This window comes from Mobula birostris, chromosome 24, assembly GCF_030028105.1.
Source record: "Mobula birostris isolate sMobBir1 chromosome 24, sMobBir1.hap1, whole genome shotgun sequence".
Taxonomy (NCBI): domain Eukaryota; kingdom Metazoa; phylum Chordata; class Chondrichthyes; order Myliobatiformes; family Myliobatidae; genus Mobula; species Mobula birostris.
The window spans coordinates 54,115,459-54,141,529 of record NC_092393.1 but is presented as its reverse complement, the minus strand read 5'-3'; the positions used below and the strand labels follow the sequence as shown (position 1 = coordinate 54,141,529).

The window sequence follows — 26,071 nt, the reverse complement described above, 5'->3', positions numbered from 1 at the left end:
TATGGAAGCCCATGCTGCAAGTCTCCCCTCTCCATGCCACCGATGTTGTCCAAGGGAAGGGCACTAGGACCAATACAGCTTGGCACCAGTGTCGTCGCAGAGCAATGTGTGGTTAAGTGCCTTTCTCAAGGACACAACACGCTGCCTCAGCTGAGGCTCGAACTAGCGACCTTCAGATCACTAGACTGACGCCTTAACCACTTGGCCATGCGCCAACACTCCTTAGTAATCAACAATAAATTATTCTCCATTGAGTCCTTTCATATTGGGAAGCTTTGAGAAACATTGTCAGAGGTAAAGAGCTCAAGATAATTGAAGACTACATTCTCAGTGCTGGTGGGATGGAAGATGCAGACACAAAAGATCAGTCATAGGAAACTGAAGATGGTAGGATGTACTGTAATGCTAAAAGAAATGCACACTCAGTGGCCATTTTATTGGATACCTTCTGTACCTAATAAAGTGGCTACTGAGTGTATGTGGTCATCTGTTGCTGTAGCCCATCCACTTCAAGGTTCAATATGTTTCTTGTGCATTCAGAGATGCACACCAGTGGTTATTTGAGTTACTTTCACCTTCCTGTCAGCTTGACCCAGTCTGGCTATTGTCCCCTGTCCTGTCATTAGCAAGTGTTTTGTCTGCAGAACTGCTGCTCACTGGATTTTTTTCTCACACTATTCTCTAAACTCTAGAGAGTATTGTATGTGAAAATCCCAGGTGATCAGCACCTTCTGAGATATTCAGACCACCCTGTCTGGCATCAGCAGTCATTCCACGGTCAAAGTCACTTGGATCAAATTTCTTCCCCATTTTGATGTTTGGTCTGAACAACAACTGAACCTCTCGACCATGTCTGCGTGCTTTTATGCATTAAGACAAATGAGACAAAAGTCAAACTTTTTGACAGAAATGCACACCACTACATTGGGAGGGAAAAGGGCGCTGCACACCAACACCAAAGCTTCATCCCAACTGTGAAGCCTGGTGGAAGGAGCATCATGGTTTGCAGCTGCTTTGCTGCCTCAGGGACTAGACGGCTTGCAATCATTGAGGGAATAATGAATTCAAAATTGTATCAGGATAGTGTCAGGGTAGTGGTCCATCACCTGAAGCTTAATAGGAGTTGGATGATGCAACAATGATCCAAAACAAAAGAGTTAATCAACACAGAATAGTTTAAAAAGAAGAAAATTTGTGTTTTGGAATGGCCAAGTCAGTGTCCAGACCTATACCAATTGAGATGCTGTAGCATGACCTGAAGAGGGCTGTTCATGTAAGGTATCCCAGAAATATTGATGAACTGAAACAGATTTGTATGGAGGAATGGTCTAAAGTTCCACCTTACTGTTGTGCAAGTCAGATCAGGAGCTACAGGAAGCATTTGGTGGAGGTTATTGCTGCTAAAAGAGGTTCTTAAATTCAAGGGTTCACATACTCAGACTGTGAATGATTAACCGATGTGTTCAATAAAGACATGAAAAGTACAATTGTTTGAGTGTTATTAGTTTAGGCAGATTGTGGTTGTCTATTATTGTGACTTAAATGAAGACCAGACCATATATTACGAATAGTTAATGCAGAAAACCAGGTAATTGCAAAGGGTTTACATACTTTTTCTTGCGACTGTATGCCTTACTGTCTATGGTCTAAATTAAACAGAAACATGGCTTTAAAGCAAGTTGCCTAATTGCGATTGAGAATTCCATTTACCAGGACTTCATTTTTCATAAATTTTTGTTTTTCTTCCTCAGGTGTCCTGGCTGCACACAAGATTATAGCAAGTTCACCGGATCCTGATTTACCCACTGTTGGAGGCCTGAGGGTAGGACTCACTTTGCTCTGTTATCTCTTTGGCAGTCCTTTGGGAACAAAAAAGTTTCGTGGGTTCTGGGGTTGAAGAAGAGCTCATTGAGGCAACCACAGACTCAGCCACTCGTGTGGACACAGTTCTCCAGTAGCTTGGGTGGTTTGTTTTAACAGCGGTTGGCTTCCACTGCATCGATATTTCAGCAGCCTTGGTTGAAATCACTGAGGGCTGAGATTACATCTAGAGTTGGCTCTGGGCCCCGTTGCAGTAACGTAAGAGTTACACTTTTGGCATGATTGAACGAATACAGCCTGCCTGGTGCCACGTCGATACTGTATCCTGCAGCACTGAGATCTAAGTTTAATGTTGAGCCAAAAGGACCAACTATTTTGTTACTAAAAGCTTTGTTGCTGGGCCTACGCACGTTTCCATTTCAAACTATTCCATATTTAACTTGGCTGAATTTTTTTTCCATCTTTAACTTTTCCTAGTTCGTTGACTCAGTTTCTCCCTTTGAGTGAGGCCATCTGTTGGCTGGGGTTGACCTATGGGTGTTGCATCCTACGCAAGCCAGGGCAGTATGACGTGGAGAGCAAGCTATAGCTTATGCAGTAGGCTCCCCCTTTCAACACACAGCTGATGGATCCAAAGGAACAGTTTGGCTCCAGCGGCATTGCAGGAGTTGCCAGTCAGCATTGAACCCAATGTTGGACTACCTTAGGGACTACAGCTAGCGAGCTGGAAACTCCAGCGAGTTGTCCTCGGAGGGCGGTGGGGGGGGTTTCTCCTGAAGCCTTCTCATGAGTGGGTATAGCTGCAAGATAGCGGAGATTTGAGATCAGTTTCCCTCCCAGATGAGCTGCCAACCATGCCTGACGAGCCCCACCTGCCCTGGAACAACTGGTTTTAAGGTGCCAGTAACCTGCCTTTGCCCCTTCTCCTGTTAGTAAAAACATTCTGCTGGGCTTAGTAGCTAAGCCACACGTGAAGGCCAGGAGCTGGATTTGGTTGCCAAGGCTATTTGAGGTGCACACCATTGGGAGCATTTAATAGGTAGTGGGAGCTTATCCCCTCTAACACCCTGGCTATAACAACCTTAGGGAACCTCCCTTTGAGTACTGAATACTTTGAGTATTTTTGGAATTCATATTCTTTTATCTCAAACATTCATGCAACATTGAAACAGGCCCTTTGATCCCACTCGCCTTGCTTCACCATCAAGCGTCTGTTTACACCAGTCCTACACAAAATCTATTTTAATGTCCCCTCTTAGAGTAGGTTAAAAGGTCAGCACAATATCATGGGCTGAAAGGCCTGTACTGTTTTAAAAAAAAATTGTTCTAAAATTTGTTATGTATCCTCTCCTAGTTCAGCTCAGGGTATTTAGATATGTATTCGTAAACAAAGGAGAGGACACGGATGTTCAAGGCCACAAGAAAACACTTTATTAGAATGAGAATAAATGCAAAACAAAAGGGAAATGAAATCTCTGTAGCAGTGTAGAAATCAAAATAATATTTATCATCCTCTGAATGAGCTGATCTGCGGAATGCTGACAGTCACTCTGTCCCCCTCCCTCTGTTGCTCCCCCCGCCCCCGCAAGAACACGAGATCAAGAATGCTTGGAAGTAAGTCCTAGGTTGTGGGAATAGTTTAGTGTTGGGATTGGTGAAGTTGTCCCCTGTGGTTCAAGAGCCTGATGGCTTAGGGGTAATATCTTTTCCTGAACCTGGTGGTGTGGGTCCTGAGGTTCCTGTAGCTCCTTCTTGAGGGCAGCAGAGAGAACAGAGCATGGCCTGGGTGGTGGGGGTCCTTGATAATGGATGCTGCTTTCCTGCGATAGTGCTCCTTGTAGATGTGCTCATTGGTAGGGAGGGCTTTACCTGTGATTGACTGGGCTGTATCCACTACTTTTTGTAGGCTTTTCTGTTCAAGGACATTGGTGTTTCCATACCAGGCTGTGAAGCAACCAGCCAGCACATTCTCCACCACTCACCTAGAGTAGTTTGTCTCAGCTTTAGATGACATGCCACATCTTTTCAAACTTCTAAGAAAGTAGAGGCGCAGCTGTGCTTTCTTTGAAATGGCGCTTGCGTGCTGGACCCAGGACAGTTGGCACAGTATGGACAAGACAAGTGTAGCCCAGAGGTGGAGGTTGGTGCAGTATGGACAAGGACAGATCCTCTGAACTGATAACACAGGACTTTAAAGCTGTTGACCCTCTCTACCTCTGATCCCCCATTGCGAATTGGCTCAGAGACCTCTGGTTTCCTCCTCCTGAAGTCAATAATCAGCTCCTTGGACTTGCTGACATTGAGAGAGAGGTTGTTGTGGCACCACTCAGCCAGATTTTCAGTCTCCCTCCTTATATACTGATTTGGTCACCGTAGTGATGTCAACAAACATAAATATAACATTAGAGCTGTTCTTGGCCTCGTAGTCACAAATATAAAGTGAGTAGAGCAGTGCTTAGTAATTAAGGAAGTCACCAAGCTGGAAAGGGTGCAGGGATCAAAGGACGGTGCCTGACTGAGTGCATTAAGAGCTGGAGAGGTATTGGAGATGGAGGGCTGCAGCCTAGATGATTGAGAGTCTTCAAATACTTTGCACATTTTAAGCCTTTAGAGAATTCCAGAGATTTGCCAACCCATGGGCAAAGAAATTTCTAAACACAAGAGATTCTGCAGATGCTGGAAATGCATTGTAATACACACACATGCTGGAGAAACTCGGCAGACCAGGCAGCATCTATGGAGGGGAATAAACAGTTATAGTTTCGGGTTGAGACCCTTTGTGAAGACTGGAAAGGAAGGGGAAGGAAGCCAGAATAAGAAGGTGGGGAAGGAGTACAGGCTGGCAGGTGATAGGTGAAGGGGAAGGTGGATGGGTTCTGGGGGCGGGGGGGGGGATGAAATGACAAGTTGGAAGGTGATGGGAGGAAGAGGTGGAGGAGGAATCTGATGGGAGAGGAGAGTTGGAGCATTGGAGAAAGGGAAGGAGGAGGAGAACCAGAGGGAGGCAAGAAGAAGAGAAGGGGTAAGAGGAGATACTTTTTTAAAAGAAAGGAAATACTTTTTAAAAAAACACAATGCAAGGGCAGTAGAGTTATAGATGGCCTATCTGCTTCCTAATTAAGGAAGATGCACAGTTACGCTTATTTAAAAGCCAGGCTTTTCAAGACCATAAGACATAGGAGCAGAATTAGGCTATTCGGCCTATCAAGTCTGAGCCATCATTCCATTATGGCTGATTTTTTATCCCTCTGGAGCCTTCTCTCTGTAACCTTGGATGCTTTGACAGATCAAGAGCCTATGAACCTCTGCTTTACATATACTCAACGACATGGCCTCCACAGCTGTCCATGGCAGTAAATTCCACAGGTTCATCACCCTCTGGCGAAAGAAATTCCTCCTCATCTCTGTTCTAAAGGGACGTTCCTCTTTTCTGAGATTGTGCACTCTGGTCCCAGACTCTCCCACTATAGGGAACATCCTCTCCACATCCACTTTATCTGGGCCTTTCAGTATTTTATAGGTTTCAATGAGTTCCCCCCACCCCCCATTCTACTAAACGCCAGTGAGAAAAGGCACAGAGCCATCAAACACTCCTCTTGAGGCTCACTGAACTTACATATTCATGTATATATTGGGCGGAACAGCGGTGTAGCGGTTAACGCAGCTCTTTATGGGGCCAGCGATTGTGATTGGGGTTCAATTCCCACCACAGTCTGCAGAGAGTTCCTATATTTTCCCCGTGATCCACATGGGTTTCCTCCCAGTTTTCCGGTTCCTTCCCACATTGCAAAGATGTACAGGCTCAGGTTTTAAAATTGCGGGCATGCTACGCTGGTGTCGGAAGCATGGTGACACTTGGAGGCTGCCCCCTGCACCACCTTTGGACTGTATTGGTTGTTGGTGCAATCGACACATTTCACTGAATGTTTTAGTGTATATGTAACAAATCAAGCTTTATCTTTATATTGAGAAAGGGAGGCAGATTCTGATTTGCAGCCAACTTTCAAGAATGTTGTCAGGAATGAAAGGGAGGCTCGGAGATATCACTTACATCAACCTACAGTTCTCCTGTACCTTGATTGTGAATGTTTCCTGGATTTAAGCTGAAGGCTGTGTAATTTTCAATTTCCTCGTGTTTGCCTAATTTTCAACTTTTACTAGGTTTCAATAGGTGCATTTAATGTCAGGAATGTGTAGAATATACCCCCTGAAATTCTTTTTCTTCCCAGACACCCACAAAAACAGAGGAGTGCCCTAAAGAATGAATGACAGTTAAAACATTAGAACCCCAAAGCATCCCCCCCACTCCCTCTCCCATGCACAAGCAGCAGCAAGGCAACAACCCTCCCCCAACCCCCACCAGCAAAAAAGCATCAATAAAGACACAGACTTGCAGTACCCCAAGACTACTCATACACCCAGTAATTAGACATGCCACAGGCTCTATCTCTCTCTTCCTAATAAGGGAAAAAGAGGTGTCCCTGTTTCACAGTGAGAGGGGAGACATAACAAACAACTCGCTGATTTACGATGTTAAAAGTCTGTTGTGTCGCTTTTTCCGAGCTCTGCACCCGGAGAGTCAGTACTAAGAAGGGGGCAGCTCTCTGGGTACATGACCCCCAGCAGCTGACCCACTGCTCCAGATGTACTGTGTTCTGTGACACTTCAGTCAGGGGCACCGGCCGAGAATCAGCATGTCCCCGGAGCCATAAAATCCCCAGAACCCTGAAGGCACGCTCGTCTTCTGGATATCAGAAAGCGGCTGGTCGTGAAGCCCTGAGAGCAGGTCCCATTCCCACAAAGAACTGAAGTCAGAGTGTAACTCCAGGTCAGGGTCTTCAAAAGAACCCTTCCACACCCTGAAAAGGGAAAAAAGAGATATCAAAGATAGAAATAAAGCTGTTTCCAAAGATGCAAGCAAAAGAGTTGCCGTTAAGTGTCATCTTGACTTTGCCCCGTCTTCTTTCCAGTGCCATTTCGTAATGGTATAACAGTTCGGGGCATCAGAGTTCAATTCTGGCATCCTCCAAGAAGCTTGCACATTCTTCCTGTGAGCATGGCTCCCACAGTTCAGTTACTGGATTAAATGGACATTGTAAATTGTCCTGTGATTAGGCTAGGGCTAACGGGTAGATTGCTGGGTGGTGCGGTTTGTTGTACTGGAAGGACCTGTTCTGTGCTGTATCTCTAAAATAAAACAGAATTCAATTTATTAAGGAAACAAAAAATAAGGTATAGCCTTCAGTTGTGATATTTGAAAACATTGATTCATGTGTGATAAACCAGACTCAGGTTTATTATCACCAACAACTTCTTGGACTGTTAGCTCCCGGTAAAGCACAGGCCATCGATGACCTCCCGTCTCCAACGTCCAAAACGTCCAAAGTCGATAGTATGGTTGGTGTTCATCAAAGCTTCTGCAATCCATTGCATCCACCGTACAGGGAATTGACCTAGAACTTCACCAGAGTCCTGTTGGCCGCCTTGCCCACTTCCACCTCTCACAATGGGAACGTAGAGTTGGACTTGGAGAGGCTATTATCCCTAATGTATGTTGTGAAATTTGTTGTTTGGCAGCAGCACTACAGTGAAATACATGTAAAAACCACGTGAGTTACAATAAGAAATATTTAATAAGTAGTGAAAAAAGTGTGCAAAATAGTGAAATTTAAAGAAGTATTGAGGTAGTGTTCATGGGATCAATGTCTGTTTAAAAATCAGATGATATAATAGCAATTATATTTTAGGGAAGTGATTTTGATCACAGGCTTTTGCATCTACGCAGTGCACGTTACAGGAGATCTGAAGATCCACTTTACAATGTGAAATGTTCTTTCATATCAGTACTCTTGTTTTTGTTCCAATTTCATTTTGTAGAAACTGGGCGTCAATTTTACCTCAAGCAACAAGGAAGCAGTTCAGAAGAGTGATGTACTGTTTCTGGCTGTTAAGCCACCTATTATCCCTTTTGTGTTGGATGAGATTGCTCCTGACATTGAAGATCGCCACTTGGTTGTGTCGTGTGCTGCTGGGGTCACAATTAGCTCCATCGAGAAGGTTAGGCTCTCTCTTAAAGGGAACTGTTAAATTAATCGTGTTCATGTAGTTACTGAAATGGCAATGTAATTGTGGATCACGATCTGTGATTTTTTTTTTTAGCACTTAAAGAGTTGATGGTTCACAATGAGACCTTTCATCAGGTCTCGTTATCAATGTTGACTATATTCCTCTCCGTAGATGCTGCCTGACCTGCTGAGTTTCTCCAACATTTTATGTGTGCTACTTTGACGTGAAATGTATTGTTTTGTCAAGTCAAGGTTATTGCTATTTACCTATATAACATGTATATAACTAAATAATGTATATAGAAATGAGGTAACATTTCTCTGAACCAGGTATAAAACACAGTAGTACACATAACACATGATCAGTTATGAAGGTACTGCACATAACACACTATAACTTATGAAGGTTGCAATACAGTGCAAGATGTAAAATTACCATAAATTACAAAAATAAATAGTGCAATAAAAGGAATAATGTGGTGGTATTCATGAACTTAAGCCGTTTGTTGTCAGTCCAGCGCATTTGGTGATCTGGCCATTCGTTTACTCAGAGAGATGTTTGATTTTGCAGAAACTGTCTGCTGTGAGCCAGTTTCCCAAAGTGATTCGTCTAATGACCAACACCCCGGTGATAGTGCGAGAGGGCGCCACGGTGTACGCCACAGGAACGCACGCAGAGGTGGAGGATGGGAATGTGCTGGAGCAGCTGATGGCCAGTGTTGGTTTCTGTGTGGAGGTGGAAGAGGACCTGATCGATGCGGTCACTGGCCTCAGCGGCAGTGGCCCTGCCTATGTACGTACAAAGCCTGTTGTGACTTGTCAATATGCTGATAATCATTGAGCGGAAACAGGTACAAGTCCATGGTGGGGGTGCTGGAAAGAGGAATAATGAGATTTGCGGGTCTATAGACCTTCCAGACATCTGAATGTGGAGGGGAATCATTGAGCATGGCTCTTCATGCTCTTGTACCTCTTCTCCAATGGTGGTAATGAGAATGGGGCATGTGTTGGGTGGTGGGTATTGGATCTTGATGCTTTTGCGATCCAAAGATTCTCCGGAAGTCAAGAATGAGCTATAAATTTGTTACTTATGATCATTTTCTTAAGTGATACAAGTGCAAAGGAGAAAAGGGAAGAGGCAAGCTGAGAGACAAAGAAAGACTAAAAAGTAGTGTAGTCTCTTCATATCAGACTAGAGATAACAGAAGTTCCATTGATAAAATCATCCGTGTCATTGTGTTCCATGTTGTATGACGTGGGCGATCATGGTCTTCCACTTGTCTTTAATCTGAAGTTCTTCAATTGTTTGTTTTTTCTATCCATGACCATGATTGTTCTTGGCAAATTTTTCTACAGAAGTGATCTGCCATTGCTGCCTTCTGAGCAGTGTCTGTACAAGGCAGGCAACCCCACCCATTATCAATATCCTTCAGAGATTGCCTGGCAACAGTGGTCGTATAAGAAGGACATGATATGCACCACCTGCCCCCATGGCTTCACGTGAGCCTGATTTGGGGGGGGGGGGGGCTAAACAGGTGCTACACCTCCTTTGGGACAGATGCATTTCCACCCCACTCCCACTGATAGCAGTTAACCAATAAGATAACTAGATTCAAGTAATATGACTCCCCCCCCCCCCACCCCCCACCCCGAAACCAAGAAGTCTCCAGAAAAATATAGATGCAACTGTAACCACTGGAAAGCCAACTGAATAATCACATGTATATTGATGGTTATATACAAATGCAAACAGGCATTTTAGAAATTCAAACTACAAGAAAAATCATAATTCTACAGCCCAATCTGACATGAGGGATGTTGCCTTCTTGAAGGCACCCTCGATGTTGGGGAGGGCTGTGGCCATGGTGTAACTGCAGGTCACTGAAAAGTTGGAGACAGCAATAAGCAATAAGCCTCTTCTCGTTGCCCTGCCACCGTTTCCCCAATGTAAACGTGAGCGTCAGACAAACTGCAGCAGTGCCTCTCGCCCATTGCCACTGTGTTCTCTGTCCCAACAGGTTCCAGGATGGGCACAGCCTTTCCATTGCTTTCAAAATTCTCTGAGAATCAGGATCAGGTTTTCTATCCATGGCATATATCATGAAGTCTGTTGTTTTGCAGCAGCAGTACAGATCTGTACATAAAATGCAAGAGGTTACAACAAGAAAAATAAAATTTGGGTGGTGGGGTGGAGTCACATCTCTATCAAAGGAGGTGTGAGGCACTCTGCTGGCCTGCAGATTCCCCCTTGGGCAAGGTGTAGCATCTGCTTAGACCCCATTTCCCCCCCCCCCCCCCCCCAAGATCAGGGTCACGTGCAGCCAAGGGAGCAGGTGGTGGATGGTCATATGAGCAGCCGGTGCATATCACAAGTTCTGGTTATGTGACCACTGACGCCAGGCAGACAATCTCTGAAGAGTATTGATAATGGCTGGGGTCACCCGTGTGGTAAAGACACTGCCCAGAAGGCAATGGCAAACCACCCCTCTACAGAAAAATTTGCCATGAAACAATCTTGGTCCTGCAAAGACATGATCGCCCATGTCATACGACAGGGCACATAACGAATGAACAAATATATAGAATAAATAAATAATGCAAATAGTGAGGTAGTGCCCACAGAGTGTTCAGAAATCTGATGGTGAGGGGGGAGGAAGCTGTTGCTAAAACGTTGAGTGTGTGTCTTCAGGCTCCTGTTCCTCCTCCCTGATGGTTGTAATGAGAAGAGGGCTGCGTGTTTGCTGTTTCCCTTTGGGCGTAGATAACTGTGTTTCAGTTTAAGCAATCTCTGGGCCTCTACAAGCTTGCTTTATCACCTTCACTTGTCTGAGCCCAGATCAGAAATCCTTCTGCAATTCTCTCCTTCTCTCTGCGCCCCCCCACCCTTCCCATTGTTTTTCACCTGTAATGCCTCTCTATGACTTGCTGTCAAGGTTTGTTTGAGAATAACTCTTGTGAAAGGATTTAGGACAACTGAGTGTCCTAGAGTGCTAATGTGATACTGCGTGCTCCTGTAATGTCTTTGCATTTATTGATTTAGCTGAGTCCTAGATAAAGGGTAGGAAGCTCAAGTGAATCTGCAGAATCCCCAGCTGGGTGGGTATAAATGATAGTAGGAAAAACAATCCCATTGGCAAGATGTGTGCATATTCACAGATGCAGGAGATTCTGCAGCTGCTGTAAATCCAGAGCAACACATTCAAAGACTTGTGGAACTGAGCAAGTCAGGCAGCATCTTTTGAGAGGAATCTTGTGCCTGACCTGTTGAGTTAAGACCATAAGATATAGGAGCAGAATTAGGCCATTTACTCATCGCGTCTGTTCTGCCATTCCATCATGGCTGATCCAAGCTCCAATCTCCTGCCTTCACCCTGTAACCCTTCATGCCCTGACTAATCAAGAATCCATCAATCTCTGTCTTAAATATACCCAATGACTTGGCCTCCACAGCTGCCTGTAGCAATGAGCTCCACAAATATACCGTTCTCTGGCTAAAGAAATTCTCCTCATCTCCGTTCTAAAAGGACATCCCTCTATTTTGAGGCTGTGTCCTCTGAGACGACACTCCCACCATCGGAAACATTCTCTCTGTATCCACTCTATCAAGACCTTTCAACATCAATACGTTTCAATGAGATTTCCACCTTCATTCTTCTGAAATCCAGTGAGTACAGGCCCAGAGCCCTCAAATGCTCCTCATATGATAAGCCTTTCAATCCCGGAATCATTTTTGTGAACCTCTCCAACATCCTTTCTTAGATAAGGAGCACAAAACTGCTCACAAACTCCAAGTGAGGCCTTACCAGTGCCTTATAAAGCCTCAATATTACATCCTTGCCTTGATATTCTCGTCCTCTCAAAATGAATGCTAACATCATGTTTGCCTTCCAGCATTGTCTGTGTGTGTGTATACGCGTGGCATTCTTAGTTGTTTAGCCATTTGCCCAAGCCAAGTGGGTTAATCCTTGTATCTTTATTTCCAGGCTTTCACAGCTATTGATGCCTTGGCAGATGGTGGTGTGAAGATGGGTCTCACTCGTAGATTAGCAGTTCGACTTGGTGCTCAAGCATTGATGGTCAGTAAATCACATTGCACCTTTAATTGGCTTCAAAAGCCGAGGCTAAGGCAGTCAATAAATGAAACTTATCGATCTCACATACTGTAGCTCTTCTATTCAAACCACTTCACTACTGGTCTGGTCTAAACCACTGGACTGGTCAAAGAACACTGAGGCTGTCTACAAGAAGGGTCAGAGCCATCTCTATTTCCTGAGGAGACTGAGGTCCTTTAACATCTGTTGGATGATGCTGAGGATGTTTTATGGGTCTGTGGTGGCCAGTGCGATCATGTTTGCTGTTGTGTGCTGGGGCAGCAGGCTGAGGGTAGCAGACACCAACAGAATCAACAAACTCATTCGTAAGGCCAGTGATGTTGTGGGGATGGAACTGGACTCTCTGACGGTGGTGTCTGAAAGGAGGATGCTGTCCAAGTTGCATGCCATCTTGGACAATGTCTCCCATCCACTACATAATGGACTGGTTGGGCACAGGAGTACATTCAGCCAGAGACTCATTCCACCGAGATGCAACACAGAGCGTCATAGGAAGTCATTCCTGCCTGTGGCCGTCAAACTTTACAACTCCTCCCTTGGAGGGTCAGACACATTGAGCCAATAGGCTGGTCCTAGACTTACTTCCTGGCATAATTTACATATTACTATTTAATTATTTATGGTTTTATATTGATATATTTATACTCTATTCTTGGTTGGGGCAACTGTAACGAAAATCAATTTCCCTCGGGATCAATAAAGTATGACTATGACTATTAAGCAGGTAGACCAAAAGTGATTTCACCCCAGCAAATGAAGTACTTAAAGATTAAGGCGCCACAGTAGCATACTGGTTATTAACCTGAATTCATCAGATTCATGCTCATCTTTATTGCAATACAATTTAGCAGCCTTGGGGAAGTAAAAAGCATGGACAAGCTTCAATAATAAATTTGACAGTAAAAGCAGTCTTCTATCGGCCAAAGTGCTGATCTGCTGTTGATAATGCCACTCATTGTAAAAGTCTTCTTCGAATTCAGTTACTGTTACAATTGCATATTATGCCACAGTAGCGTATCGATTAGTGCGACGCTATTACGGCACTGCGTGGTTCCGGAGTTCGGGGTTCAGTTCCATTCTGTAAGGAATTTCTGTACTCCCTGTGGAATGCATGGGTTTTCCCCAGCTGCTCTGGTTTCCTCCCACAGTCCAAAGACTGTAGATCAATTAGTCATTGTAAATTGTCCTGTGATTAGGTTAGGGTTATAGAGGGGTGTCCCTTTAGAATGGAGATGAGGGGGAATTTCTTTCTTCGCTGGTGAATCTGTGGAATTCGTTGCCACAGGTGGCTGTGGAAGTCAAGTCATTAGGTATACTTAAGGCAGAGGTTGATAGACTCTTGATTAGTCAGGGCATAAAGGAATATGGGGAGAGGGCAGGAGATTAGGGATGAGAGGAAAATTGGATCAGCCATGATGCAATGGCAGAGCAGGCTCAATGGGCCAAATGGCTTAATTCAGCTCCTGTATCTTATGGTGTTAATCAGGTTGTTGGGTTGCTGGGCAGCAATGCTTGAAGGGCCAGGAGGGCCTACTCTGTGTTGTATCGCTAAATAAAATAAATAAACTTGCTGACTGTTCAATCGAATCCACAGCAGCTGACTTTGCAGTTTTTGAATTTGAAATTTCCACTGTGTCGTGAGTTTTCTTGTGAAGTGAGGAATTCATTCTGCCATCTTCTGTTGCCAGGGAGCAGCCAAGATGTTGCTGGAGTCTGAGCAGCATCCTGGGCAGCTGAAAGATAACGTGTGTTCGCCAGGCGGTGCGACCATCCATGCCCTTCACTTAATGGAGAGCGGGGGATTCCGCAGTCTCCTTATCGATGCTGTTGAAGCCTCCTGTATAAGAACAAGGTGTGTGTGTGTGTATTCTGTCTATGGCGTGTGTGTGTGTGTGTGTGTGTGTGTGTATGTATGTATGCTGTCAGTGGCGTGTGAGTGTATTCATTCTGTCAGTGGCATGTGAGTGTATTCTGTCTATGATGTGTGTGTGTGTCAAAAGTCTGCCCGTGTGTTATTCATACATGGATTCATACAGCTTTGTCTGTGTCTGTTTTTACCCTTTAGATAGCACTTAAAACAAGAAGTTAACAAATTAGTGGCGGTAAATGATATTTAAGTTGTGATTGGACTTCGTTTCCAGTTCTTGAACTCTCACGCACCCTGGGTCGGCATGGTATTATAGTGGTTAGCACAACGCTTCATGGCACCAACAATCGGGGTTCAATTCAATTGTTTAGCTTGAGTTGCTAGAATCCTGGCATCTTTTTATCCCTGCCTCTTAATGTTTCTTTATTGAAAGCAAGGAACAGAGTCCAACATCTGCAGTCTCTTGTCTTCCTGCTTATGGGAATTCTACATATCAAACGCCCTGCTCTGATTAATGAAATTACCATGTAAAAGTCCATAACACCATAAGACATGGAAGCAAATTAGGCCATTCAGTCCATCCAGTCTGCACCGCCATTTCATCGTGGCTGATCCTGAACCCCACTCAACTCCATACACCTGCCTTGACATAAGAACATAAGAAATAGGAGCCAGGAGTTGGCCATCTGGCCCATTGAGCCTGCTCCGCCATGCAATAAGATCATGGCTGATCTGGCCGTGGACTGATCTCCACCTATCCACCTTTTCCCCGTAACCGTTAATTCCCCTATCATGCAAAAAGGTTCCCCTGCTATGCAAAAATGGTCTTACCATAACCTTTCATGCCCTGACCAAATCAGGAAACTATCAATTTTCACCCATGGTCTTGGCCTGCACAGCTGTCTGTGACTTAGCATTCCACAGATTCATATTCTCTGGCTAAAAAAAAAATCCTCTTTAACTCCATTCTAAAGGGTTGCCCTTCAATTTTGGGGTGCTACTCTCTAGTTCTGGACACCCCCACTGTTAGAAATATCCTCTCCACATCCACCTTAGCTAGTCCTTTCACCATTCGGTAGGTTTCAATGAGATCCCTCCCCCCACCCCAACCACATTCTTCTAAATTACAGTGAGTACAGGCTCTAAGTCTACAGGAAGTGGTGGATACAACACAACTCGGGCAAAGGCAAAGACCTCCCCATTAATGAGCACATCTATAAGGAATGCTGCCACAAGAAAGCAGCCATCATCCAGGATCCCTACCATCAAGGCCATGCCCTCTACTCAGTACTACCATCGGGCGGGAGGTACAGAAGGTCCCACACCATCAGGTTCAGGAACAGTTACGGCCCTACAACAATCTGGGTCCTGAACTGGCCTGGATAACTTCACTCATCACAACTCTGAACTGATTCTGCCTCACTTTCAAGGAGCCTTTACAACTCAAATTGTATTTTTTTCATGTGTACAATTTGTCTTCTTTTGCACATTGATTGTCAGTCTTCAAAGTTCAAGGTACTACTACTACGTCACCTCAGGCCTAGGGGCCAGCGTCGGGCAAAAAAAAAAAAAATTTTTTTTGCCTTACAAGGTGCAAAACGAAAGACTGTGTGGCGCGCCACTCCTCACACAGACAGTAAGTGGCCGTCGACTCACAAAGAGTTCATCCGCCCTTTGACAGGTTTTGTTTTTAGTCCTGCTGGGTGCCTACACACCTTCTTCCCTGGTTAACCAAAGTGCACCGGGGGGTGTGCCAGTTGAGTCGCTGACAGCCCGACTCGAGACAGGTAGTCCTGGGCTACGTGGTACCAATAGCAAGGCAAGGCCCTGACCTGACCTGATCAAGGTAAATATGTACATACTGTATATGTCACCCTGAGATTTCGTTTCTTGCGGGAAATCACAGTAAGTACAAGAAACACAATAGGTTCAACGAAAGAATGCACCCAACAAGATGGATCACAGCCAATGTGCAAATATAAAAAGAAAGAGAAAACAAAAGAAATAATAATAAATATTGAGAAGTGAGATGAAGAATCATTGAAAGTGAGCCCAATGGTGGGGCGAGTGAAGTTACCTTCTCTGGTTCAAGAACCTGATGGTTGAGGAGCGAACCTGGTGGTGTGAATCCTGAGGCTCCTCTACCTCCTTCCTGATGGCAGCAGCGAGAAGAGAGCATGGCCTGGATTTTAGGTGTCCCTAATGATGAATGCTGCTATTCTGAGACAGCTCTCCGTGTAGATGTGCTCAATGGTGGGCAGGGCTTTACCCCCATCTTGGCAATCCATTTGCAAAAGTTTCATCGCCATACAAGGAGACATCATCATTTGGTGACAAAACATTTGCAAATGGATTGCCAAGATCGGAGAACAGCTCAGCCCAACCATCAACCACCCAAGCTGCACGTTTACGAGTTATTTCCAGGGCTTTACCCATTTTCAATTGGGCTTTATCCACTACCTCTTGTAGGATTTTCTTTACATGGACATTGGTGTCTCCATACCAGCCTGTGATACAACCAGTCAATATCCCCTCCACCGCAAATCTCTGGAAGTTTCTCAAAGTTTAGATGGCGTGCAATATCTACACAACTTACTAAGGAAGTAGAGGAGCTGCGGTGCTTTCTTTGTGCTGGACCCAGAACAGTTCCTCTGAAAAGATCTTTTGTATTTCTTTATTTCCTGTAAATTCCTACAAGAAAATGAATCTCAAGGTAGTATATGTTAACATTCAAGATTCTAGGGTGTTTATTGTCATTCTTCAGTGCAATGAGTGTAAATGAGAACAAAATGATGTTACTCTGGATGTGATGCAGCATTAAAAAACATAAACATAAAGAACACAAATATAAATATGAAAGAAATACTATAAAACACAATGTACAAGTAATTGTTATATACATTGAGGGCATGTTCATAAAGCGACGCGAGGTAATGTGTATGTAGTGGTGGTAGTTCAGTCGTAGTTCAAATTTAATTGTCATTCAACCATACATGAATACCCATGAATGCAGCCGAACAAAGTTACTCTGAGGCCAAGGTGCAAAATACAGTACCAACAGTCACACACAACACAAGGTACATATAGCGCATATAAGCTAGCAGGCACATGCAAGATGTCAGTAAAATACAGTCACACAAAAAAAAATAGTCCAAGACCCTGAGTCCATGAATGTTGCAGCAGTCTGCAATTAAACACAGTGCTTCTGCCGAGCGAACACTGGGGGGCAGCACTGACTCCAGCTTGGGCGCTGCGGCACCCTGCTTCCGCCAGAGTGCACTGATTCCAATGCCTCGCTCCTGGGCGGCTGTAAACAGGCGACGCAGCGGCTTGGGAGCCAGTCCTCGTTACAACCGAGGCTACGCAGCTCCCCCCTGCCATCCGTCTCCCCAGTCCGCCAATAAATCGGCAGATTGGACTTGCATAACAATGTCTGACAGGGTCTTGTGATCACAAGAAAAACAACTAAGTTGGTCACTCACTGTTCAGCTGTACACAGCTTTCGCGCACCGACTCCATCGTGCCTCTCTGATGCAGGCAGTAGCATGAGCCCCAGCAAGTTCAGCTTCTTCCACTTCTCCACGAACGAGCGACTCACTGATAGGGTAGACCTGCAGTACTTTATGATGTCCAGCAGGGTTTTCTGATCATAAAAATGTTTAAAAAAGATGTTTTTAAAAACTACATTAAAAAAAAAGTTGTTGATCCACCTGGTGGGTTGGGAGAAGAAACAGGTTGTGAGACTACTAGTCCTGGCATGGATGCTGCATAACCTATGTGTACTTTGATAATAAATTTTACTTAGAATTTGAAAATTTATACCTGTCTCTGTTTAGGGAGCTCCAGTCTCTTGCAGACCAGGAAACTGTTCCCCCAGCAGCCATTAAGAAGACCACGCTGAACAAGGTGAAACAGAGTGCCTCTAAAGCTGGCATCAGCCTCTTCAACCACAAGTACCCTGGAAACAAGAGTCGTTAAATGCAGGAACTAGCATTTGCAATTGGATGGAAGAAAGAAGAAGAGAATTGCCAAACTACAGATCAATTACATAAAGGAAGGATGTTCCTTTATCACTGTGCTGTATTGCTTCTTAATCTCCAGTATGTTGAAATGGTAATGTGGAGATGAGAATGCATATTTAAGATGCCCTGTTGAAAATGAGGGCTGATTGTGAAGTAACACTGGCTATAGTAGTACATATAGCTTGTTACATCTTTCCTTCCTTGAGTAGAGATGTCATTACATTGCAGAAGAGCAAGAGAATAGTTGGCCAATATGAAGATGTTTGATATGGGAGTTTGCTGAGCTCAAATTGGCTCCAGCATTTTCTCCATTAGAGTATATAAGGTTTTGAATTCTATTACTGTAAATTGTTTTGGCCTTGCAAAAGGCTATTTGATTCCTTTCTTGCTAATATTGCTCCCTTGTTTACACAATGGTTGGCTCCTTTTGTGAATCTTCCCACGCAGACCAGAGAAAAATAACTTCTCTCGCTTTCTGTCCCTCAGTCGGTTTCATCTGGAGACATCTACAGCCCTTTAATCCCATGATTTGAGCCATATAGACATCAACCAGAGACTGACAAATGTTGACCTTGTTAACAAATCCCAGGTTCAAAATCAGGTTTATTATCACCTGAAATGGGTTGTGAAATTTGTCATTTTGTGTCAGCAGTACAGTGCAACACACATAAAAAATTACTATAGGTTACAAAAAGAAATATAGAACTAAATAGTGCAAAAAGAGGGTCATATCAAGGAATGAATTTAGACAAGGTCTGCTAAACCTATGTGGTACTTTATTAAATACATTTCAACTCCTCAACCCTTTATTTTCTTGAAGAACAGCTTTATATTTGCCATTTGCAACTTGCCTTTTTCAAATGTGTTGGCTGTTAGTTGTTAACCTATTTTTTTTTCGAGTGAAAAATACATGTACTCCAGTTTCATGTTTTATCCTGGGACCATGCTTTGTAAATGTAACCATAGAAATTCCTCCATGGTAACTTTGAATGGGGTGACGAGTGCTGGCTTCCCATGTTATCTTTATTTTGTCTAATGAACAGGGCATGTACAATCTTCCAGGAATTTAATACCATTCCAATAGATAGGTGGGCAATTTCTTTGAAAATAAATTAGATGTTTTTCTAATCCAATTATTTACAGGAATAATTTGGGTGGGCTTCTTGATGAAGGGCTGGGTTGAGGAACAATGAAGGCAATATCTAGCCTGTTGGGAAAAGGACATGTTCTTTGATTCTTAACAAAGAGTCGTCTTGAAGGGGATTTAAAACAAAAAGTATGGTTAATGTCTATTATTTGTATAAAGTAGCGTGCACCTTCTTGAAAATTAATATTCTGCTCAATTTTATCTCCCTGGGCTTGAAATTTGTTCCAGCAGGGTTGTTCCAAATTTCATGTGTGATATCAAAGCAGAGGACAATATAGTTCGCGTTTATAGTTTCGGACTGAGGTGAATTTTCTTCCCCACTGACTTGTAAATGTTTACAGAAATTCCCATAACACAGCATTACAGCGTGTTCTATCAAGCTATTTACATAACATTGAATAGATTTGAGAACATGTTTAATGGAGGTAAGGTTCAAGAACCTTTTATTTGATAAAAGAACAATTGAGACAATCCAATATATTAATGGTAATATGACTGTTTGTACTTGAGCTGTAAACCATTGCCTCAGTCAGCTACAAATACTTTCAGGATCATTCATGAAACTCTAATGTTGAGGATGTATTTTTTCCACACTTTGGTCTTGCAGCCAGACCAAGAGAGAATTTTATGAACTACCAGAAGTGATCAATGATTGTGTGTATTAGAAGTTAGCCAAAGTGATTAAATTCTGTACATTTACATCTTGGTGATCAGTTGGAAAATGCTGCAGACTTCCCATAGATACTCTAGAAAAAGTAGAATAAAATTTTAAACATTTGCCAGGACTGTGCCTCCTGGTTTTGTTATGACTAATGGATCATCATCTAAAAGCATGGCCTCTTTTAAGTATTATAGAGTTATGGGCCTATCTGGCAAAATAAAGCCAGCCTACCAAATCACAAGTGAAGAGTTCCTGGTTAAGTTATTGTACTGTTAATCTGTGGAGTTCATTGCCATATATGGCTTTAGAGGCCAAATCATTAGGTATATTTAAAGCGGAGGTTTATAGGTTCTTGATAGTAAGAGCGTCAAAGGTTGCGGGGAGAAGGCAAGAGAATGGAGTTGAAAGGGATAACAAATTTCACCTTCTTACTTCATTTCCCCCCTCCTGCACTCACTGGGCTTCACCTATCATCTTCTAGCTTGTACTCCTTCCCTTCTACCCACCACCTTATTCTGGCTTCTTCCCCCTTCCTTTCCAGTCCTGATGAGTTCTTGGCCCAAAATGTCGACAGCTTATTCCCCTCCATGGATGTTGCCTGACCTGCTGAATTTCTCCAGCATTTTGTGTGTATTGCTCTCGATTTCCATCATCTGCAGAATATCGTGTTGATAACTCTAACATGATGGAATGGCAGAGCATAAATGATGGGCCCAATAGGCTAATTCTGCTCCTGTGTCATATGGTCTTATCATACAAATATTTGTAATATAAGTAGTTCTGGTTGATATTTTTTAATTATCTGAATTTATCTGACAGTTTGGAGAATTGTTTACAATTTTCCAACAGATAAATAATCTTGTGAGGGTGAACTTCCTTTGAGTCAACATCAAGGAATTCACTACTTCATGAAATTTTACCATTTAAATACCAAAATATTTATTCATAGTACTGTATCTGTTACATCAGGGTAGGCCTTGTACATTGAATGGTAGCACCCTGGGGAGTGTAGTGGAACAGGAGGACCTAAGGGTACAGTGAAAGTGGCTTCACAGGTAGACAGTTGGCACACTGGCCTTCATTTATCAAGGCATTGAGCGCAAGTCTGTAATTGAGCAACTCTTAGAGTCACATCGGAACTTTTTAATCAATAAATAACTACCTTTTAATTTTTATTTACTTCTATCTCTACTATCTTTCCAATTTCATGTCCATTTTTAAGACTGCTACCAAGTACATCTGCTCCAGAGATTGGAGCAACTGAATCGGAATTGGACTTATCACTGGTCCTGGACCTTTTGTACTTTGTATTGTCCTTGGGCAATAGGCAAGCAACAAACATGTTGGGAATTACACGTGCAGATGCGTTACGAGAATGGGAATAAATGATCTCGATAGACTGGATGTGGAGAGGATGTTTCCTATAGTGGAGGAGTCTAGGACCAGATTGCAAAGCCTAGAAGGACATTCCTTTAGAACAAAGCTGAGGAGGAATTTCTTTAGCCAGAGGGTGATGAATCTGTGGATTCATTGCCACAGATGGCTGTGGAGTCACTGAGTATATTGAAAGCAGAGACTGATATGTTCTTGATTAGGAAGGGTGCTAAACGATCCAGGGAAAAGGCAGGAGAATGGGGTTGGGAGCGGTAATAAATTAGCCATGATGGAACGACAGAGCGGCCTCGATAGGCTGAAAAGCCTATTTCTGCTCCTAAGCCTTCTGGTAAACCTGTTTACAATTCAGCATGTCGTACACACTATATTGTTACTATGATACAGTGAAAGGAAAGCCAGCATCAAAGCAGTAAATTTTAAGTGCTTTATAGCTCAATATAAAAGTATGTCAGTTAACAATATAATTTGTATCTATGCAGCTTCAATATATATTTAATAAATAAAAGATGTTTTCTAAAATATTGAATACTTATCTGTTCCACACAAAGGCAGAATGCTTAAATCGAGTCACAGAGGATTGCAACACAAAAACGGACCCTTCAGCCCATCTAATCCATGGCAATCTATTCTGCCTAGTTCCCCTCCCATCCACATAGAGATCAGCATATTAAGAAGGTATTTTAGACCTTCACTGTGGGTCTGGAACATCATTCTCCATTTGTGTGTTTTCTTCTAGTTTTAAGGTGACATTTTGTGTTGCAGAGATGATAGGAGCTGGGTCAATTTCCAATGCCCTTAAAGACAGTTGTGAACCATAGTCTAGACCTTATGGGGTATATTGTCTACATCAGGGGTTCCCAACCTTTTTGATGTCATAGAGCAATACCATTCAGCAGGAGTTTGTGGACCCCAGATTGGGGTCCTGCATGGTAGGCTTGTTTGGAAGGTTGGATTGCAAGGGATCTAGGAAGAATTAGCTACTTGAATCCATGATTGGCTTGACAAATAATAAGGTGCATTTATGACGCAAGTTAAAAAGTAAACGGTATAACACTACTGGTGCTTTATACATTATGAGTCCTGGGCAGGGAGTTCAGTAGTCTTATTGCATGGGTGAAAAATCTGTTTTCAATCCTAACAGTTCTTGTCCTAATGCTACAGTACCTCCTGCCTGATGATAGGGAGCCAAACATATTGTTGGATGGATGGTGGGGATCATTGACAATGACAAGGGCCTTGTGTATGCAGTACTCCTGACAAATATCTGATAGGTGGAAGAGAGACCCTGATGATCCTGTCAGCAATCTTCGCAATGCTTTGTAGGGTCTTGTGATCAGATGCCTTGCAATTCCTATACCAGATGGTGACACAGCTGGTCAGGATATTCTCAGTAGCGCTCCTGTAAAAATTGGGTGGAATAGGTGGGAGGGGGGAGTGAATGCCTTGCTCACCTCAATCTCCTCAGGAGGTGGAGATGCTGCTGTGCTTTATTGAGCAAAGAGGTGGTTTTGAGGGACCAAGAGAGACCATCTGTCAATCCCAGAAACTTGATGTTGCTAACTCTCTCCACAGAGCTGCTCATGTGCAGAATGGAATAGCCAGCCTGCACCTTCCTAAAGTCCACAGTCATCTCACTGGTATTGTCCATGTTGAGACTTAAGTTGTGCTTGCACCGCTCTACCAGGTGCACTGCCTCCACTCTGTGCGCCGTCTCGTCACCATTGTTGATGAGGCCAACCACTGTTGTGTTATCAGCAAAGTTGATGATTCGGTTTGAACTGTAACTAGCAGTGCAATCATGCATTAGCAGTGTGAACAGCAGCGGAACGAGCTGCCAGAGAGGTAGGTACAACAATGACATTTCCATTAGAATGTATATCGATAGGAAAGATCGACAGAGATGCAGGTAAATGGGACTAGCTTAAATATGAAAGCCTACAGATGCTAGAGGAACTCAGCAGGTCCTGATCAAGGATCTCAACTTGAAACATTGACTCTTTTTTCCTTTTCATGTATGCAGCTGGCCTTACTGAGTTCCTTCAGCATTTTGTATGGAACAAACTTAGCTGGATATCTTGGTTGGCAAAGGTGGGATAGGTCGAAGGGCTGTTTTCCTGCTGTATTTCTTCATGACTCTACAATGCAATGCTGAGGGTGTGCTGCCATTTCTGATGAGGGGTATTTAACTGGGACCCTGTTATCAGAATCAGATTTATTATCATGTCTCACATGACGAGAAATGTGTTGTTTTGAGACGCAGTACAGCACTTCCAGGTGGGTGTAAAGGATGAGGTGATTTTAAGAAGAATATTGGGAGAGGGGTGTGGGGTGATAATACCCAAGTGTAGTAAACAATATTTATCCTTCAATCTGTGAGTAAGTGTGATCGTGTGGTCATTAATATAGTACTTTGTGGGATCTCGTTCTATGCAAAGTGAGTACTGCATCTCTTGTAATACAACTGGGCATCAAGAGTACTTACCATCAGGTTGGTAGCCTCCAACCTGATGACATGAACATCAATCTCTCTAATTTCCAGCGATTAATCCTACTCCCCGTTCTCTCTTTTTCCATTCTCCATTCTGGCTCCTCCTTCCCTTTCTCCCATGGTCCATTCTGCTATCCTACCAGATTCCCCCCTTCTCCAGCCCTTTAGCTTTTCCATGTTATCATCCAGTTTTTCACTTCATCCCCCTCCCCCTCACCTGGTCTCATCTATCACCTGCCAGTTTGTACTTACCCCTCTTCCCCATCCCCCCAACCTCCAACCTTCTTATTCTGGCCTCTGCCCTGTCCTTTCCGGTCCTGATAAAGGATCTTAACTTTTGCACTATTTATTTTTGCAACCTTTTTTTAATGTATTGCACTGTACTGCTGCTGCAAAACAACAAATTATCAAATTACACTTTGATACTTTAGACATTGAAAATCTACAGAAATTGAAATAAGTAATTAAACAAAAAGTTTAAACATTTAAGAGCCCCTGGTTTTCTGGCCAAAACATCGACTGTACTTTTTCCCATAGATGCTGCCTGGTCTGCTGAGTTCCTCCAGCATTTTGTGTGTGTTGCTCAGATTTCCAGCATCTGCGGATTTTTTTCTTGTTTGTGAGGAATTCAGCAAGTCAGGCAGTACCTATGGAAGGGAATAAACAGTTGCTGTTTTGGGCTGAGACCCTTCAGAAAGAAAAAATGGAGGGGAGAGAGGGGTTATTCTGGTTTCTGCCCCTTACTTTCCACTCAGAATGATCTGATTTCTCCAGCTTCAGAGTACACAGAAACCCCTATAGCATGGGTTCCCAAAATTTCTTATGCCAATGACCCAATGCTATTAAGAAAGGGGTCCATATACCCAATACCATTAAGGAAGGGTCCGTGGACCCTAAGTTAGAAATTCCAGCCCACTGGTAAACTTTACAGTTTTGGAGCATTTGAATTCTTATCAGCTGATAGTTTGGAAAACTTGTGACAAACATTATCTTCTGAACATGTGAAATTCAACCAGAATCCCATCAAATTGGGGGGAATAAAGTTCTTGAGACATTATCAACAAGCATAGCATGTTTTAAAAACAACTTTCTACGCCACTGGAATCAAGTGCTAATCTAGGGATTACTCCATAATTCGTTACTACTGACGCAAGAGTTGAGCTTTTTCTAGAAAACATTCTCATTGTTTGCAAAATATTTGTCGAACACATTCTTGAAGTTTTACTTTCGAAAATTTGATGTGCATCTGAAATGCTGCCTCAGCATTTTGACTGAACGCGAACAAATCCCAGCGCTGCATTTTATACCAATTGCTTATAAATTGTTTTGGCCTGAGCACAAATTTCTTCCATTCCCCAGGTCATGAGGGGGCATTTCAATGTGAATAATATTCATTGCAGGGGCCTTTACTGTAGCTCATTCTGAAGTGTTTATTTGTGAGAAACCTTTAAGTATACTTTACTAACTGTGTTCCTATCGGTGGTACTTATTCACACCTAATCAAAGAGGTGAAGGAAATTAGTAGATAGGAACTGATAGCCATCTAGCCTTTCAAACCTGCACTGCCATTCATTAAGACCATGGCTTAACTTCTCCACTGATTCTGGGCAGCATGCATATGGTTAGCGTAACGCTATTACAGCACCAGTGATCTCGGTTCAATTCCCCCCTGCTGTCTTTGAGAATTGACACTCTCCCAATGACTGTGTGGGGTTCCTCTGTTTCTCCAGTTTCCAGTTTCCTCCCACAGCCCAAAGGCTTACAGGCTAGCCAGTACATGTGAAATTTGGTCCTATGGGTGTAATTGGGCGTTGTGGGCACATGGTGGCAAGTTACCATGCTGTATCTCCAAATAAATGAAATAAATAAATTCAAGACAGAGAGGATTGAACTCTACATGTGTTATCTGTGACAATAAAATAGCTATTGCCACTGTCTGCAGGATGATAACCACATTAGGAGAATGTTAATGTATCATAGGAAGTTGTTAGGTGCAGATGTAGTTTGTAGATATAGATTAGTAAGGAAGAACTGAAATAATATGAACCGTAAAACCACAATCTAATTTGTGATTTGTAATAAGTATCTTACTTCTTATTTGAGTTGCATTCAAACAATACCAATAAACATTCTGGTCTCAAGGAATACCTTCTTCCAAATACATGAGATTCTGCAGATGCTGGAAATCCAAAGCAACACACACAGAATGCTGGAGGAACTCAGCAGGTCAGGCAGCATCCATGGAAATGAACAAACTGTTGACACTTTGGGCTGAGGCCCTTCTTCAGAACTCTTCTTCTTCTCCTCAAGCCCATCACTCCCGCTGGGGCATAGGCCTCTGACAGCAGCTCACCAGGGTCCTCTCTCCTGGGCCAGTCTTTCAAGTTTTCTCCAGGTGTAGCTCATCTTCAAAGATGGGCTACACCTGGCATTTCTGTAGCTCTGGGTTTTTACGGGATGAAGTTGCTAGCCCCATGCCCAACCCCCCTCCTT

The 26,071-nt window shown here is 43.3% G+C and overlaps 1 protein-coding gene across 1 annotated transcript in view; it reads left to right on the top strand.

Annotated features, from left to right (window-relative positions):
• LOC140187307 (pyrroline-5-carboxylate reductase 1, mitochondrial-like) overlaps window positions 1-25,669 on the top strand; it is a 30,384-nt gene extending 4,715 nt beyond the window's left edge. Inside the window, exons 2-7 of the mRNA XM_072242472.1 lie at window positions 1,752-1,822; window positions 7,699-7,878; window positions 8,458-8,679; window positions 11,870-11,962; window positions 13,687-13,850; window positions 17,702-25,669. Of these exons, the coding sequence (XP_072098573.1) occupies window positions 1,752-1,822; window positions 7,699-7,878; window positions 8,458-8,679; window positions 11,870-11,962; window positions 13,687-13,850; window positions 17,702-17,843 (872 nt within the window). The 3' untranslated portion in view covers window positions 17,844-25,669. The remainder of the gene's footprint in view (window positions 1-1,751; window positions 1,823-7,698; window positions 7,879-8,457; window positions 8,680-11,869; window positions 11,963-13,686; window positions 13,851-17,701) is intronic.
• Window positions 25,670-26,071: the final 402 nt, after the last annotated feature.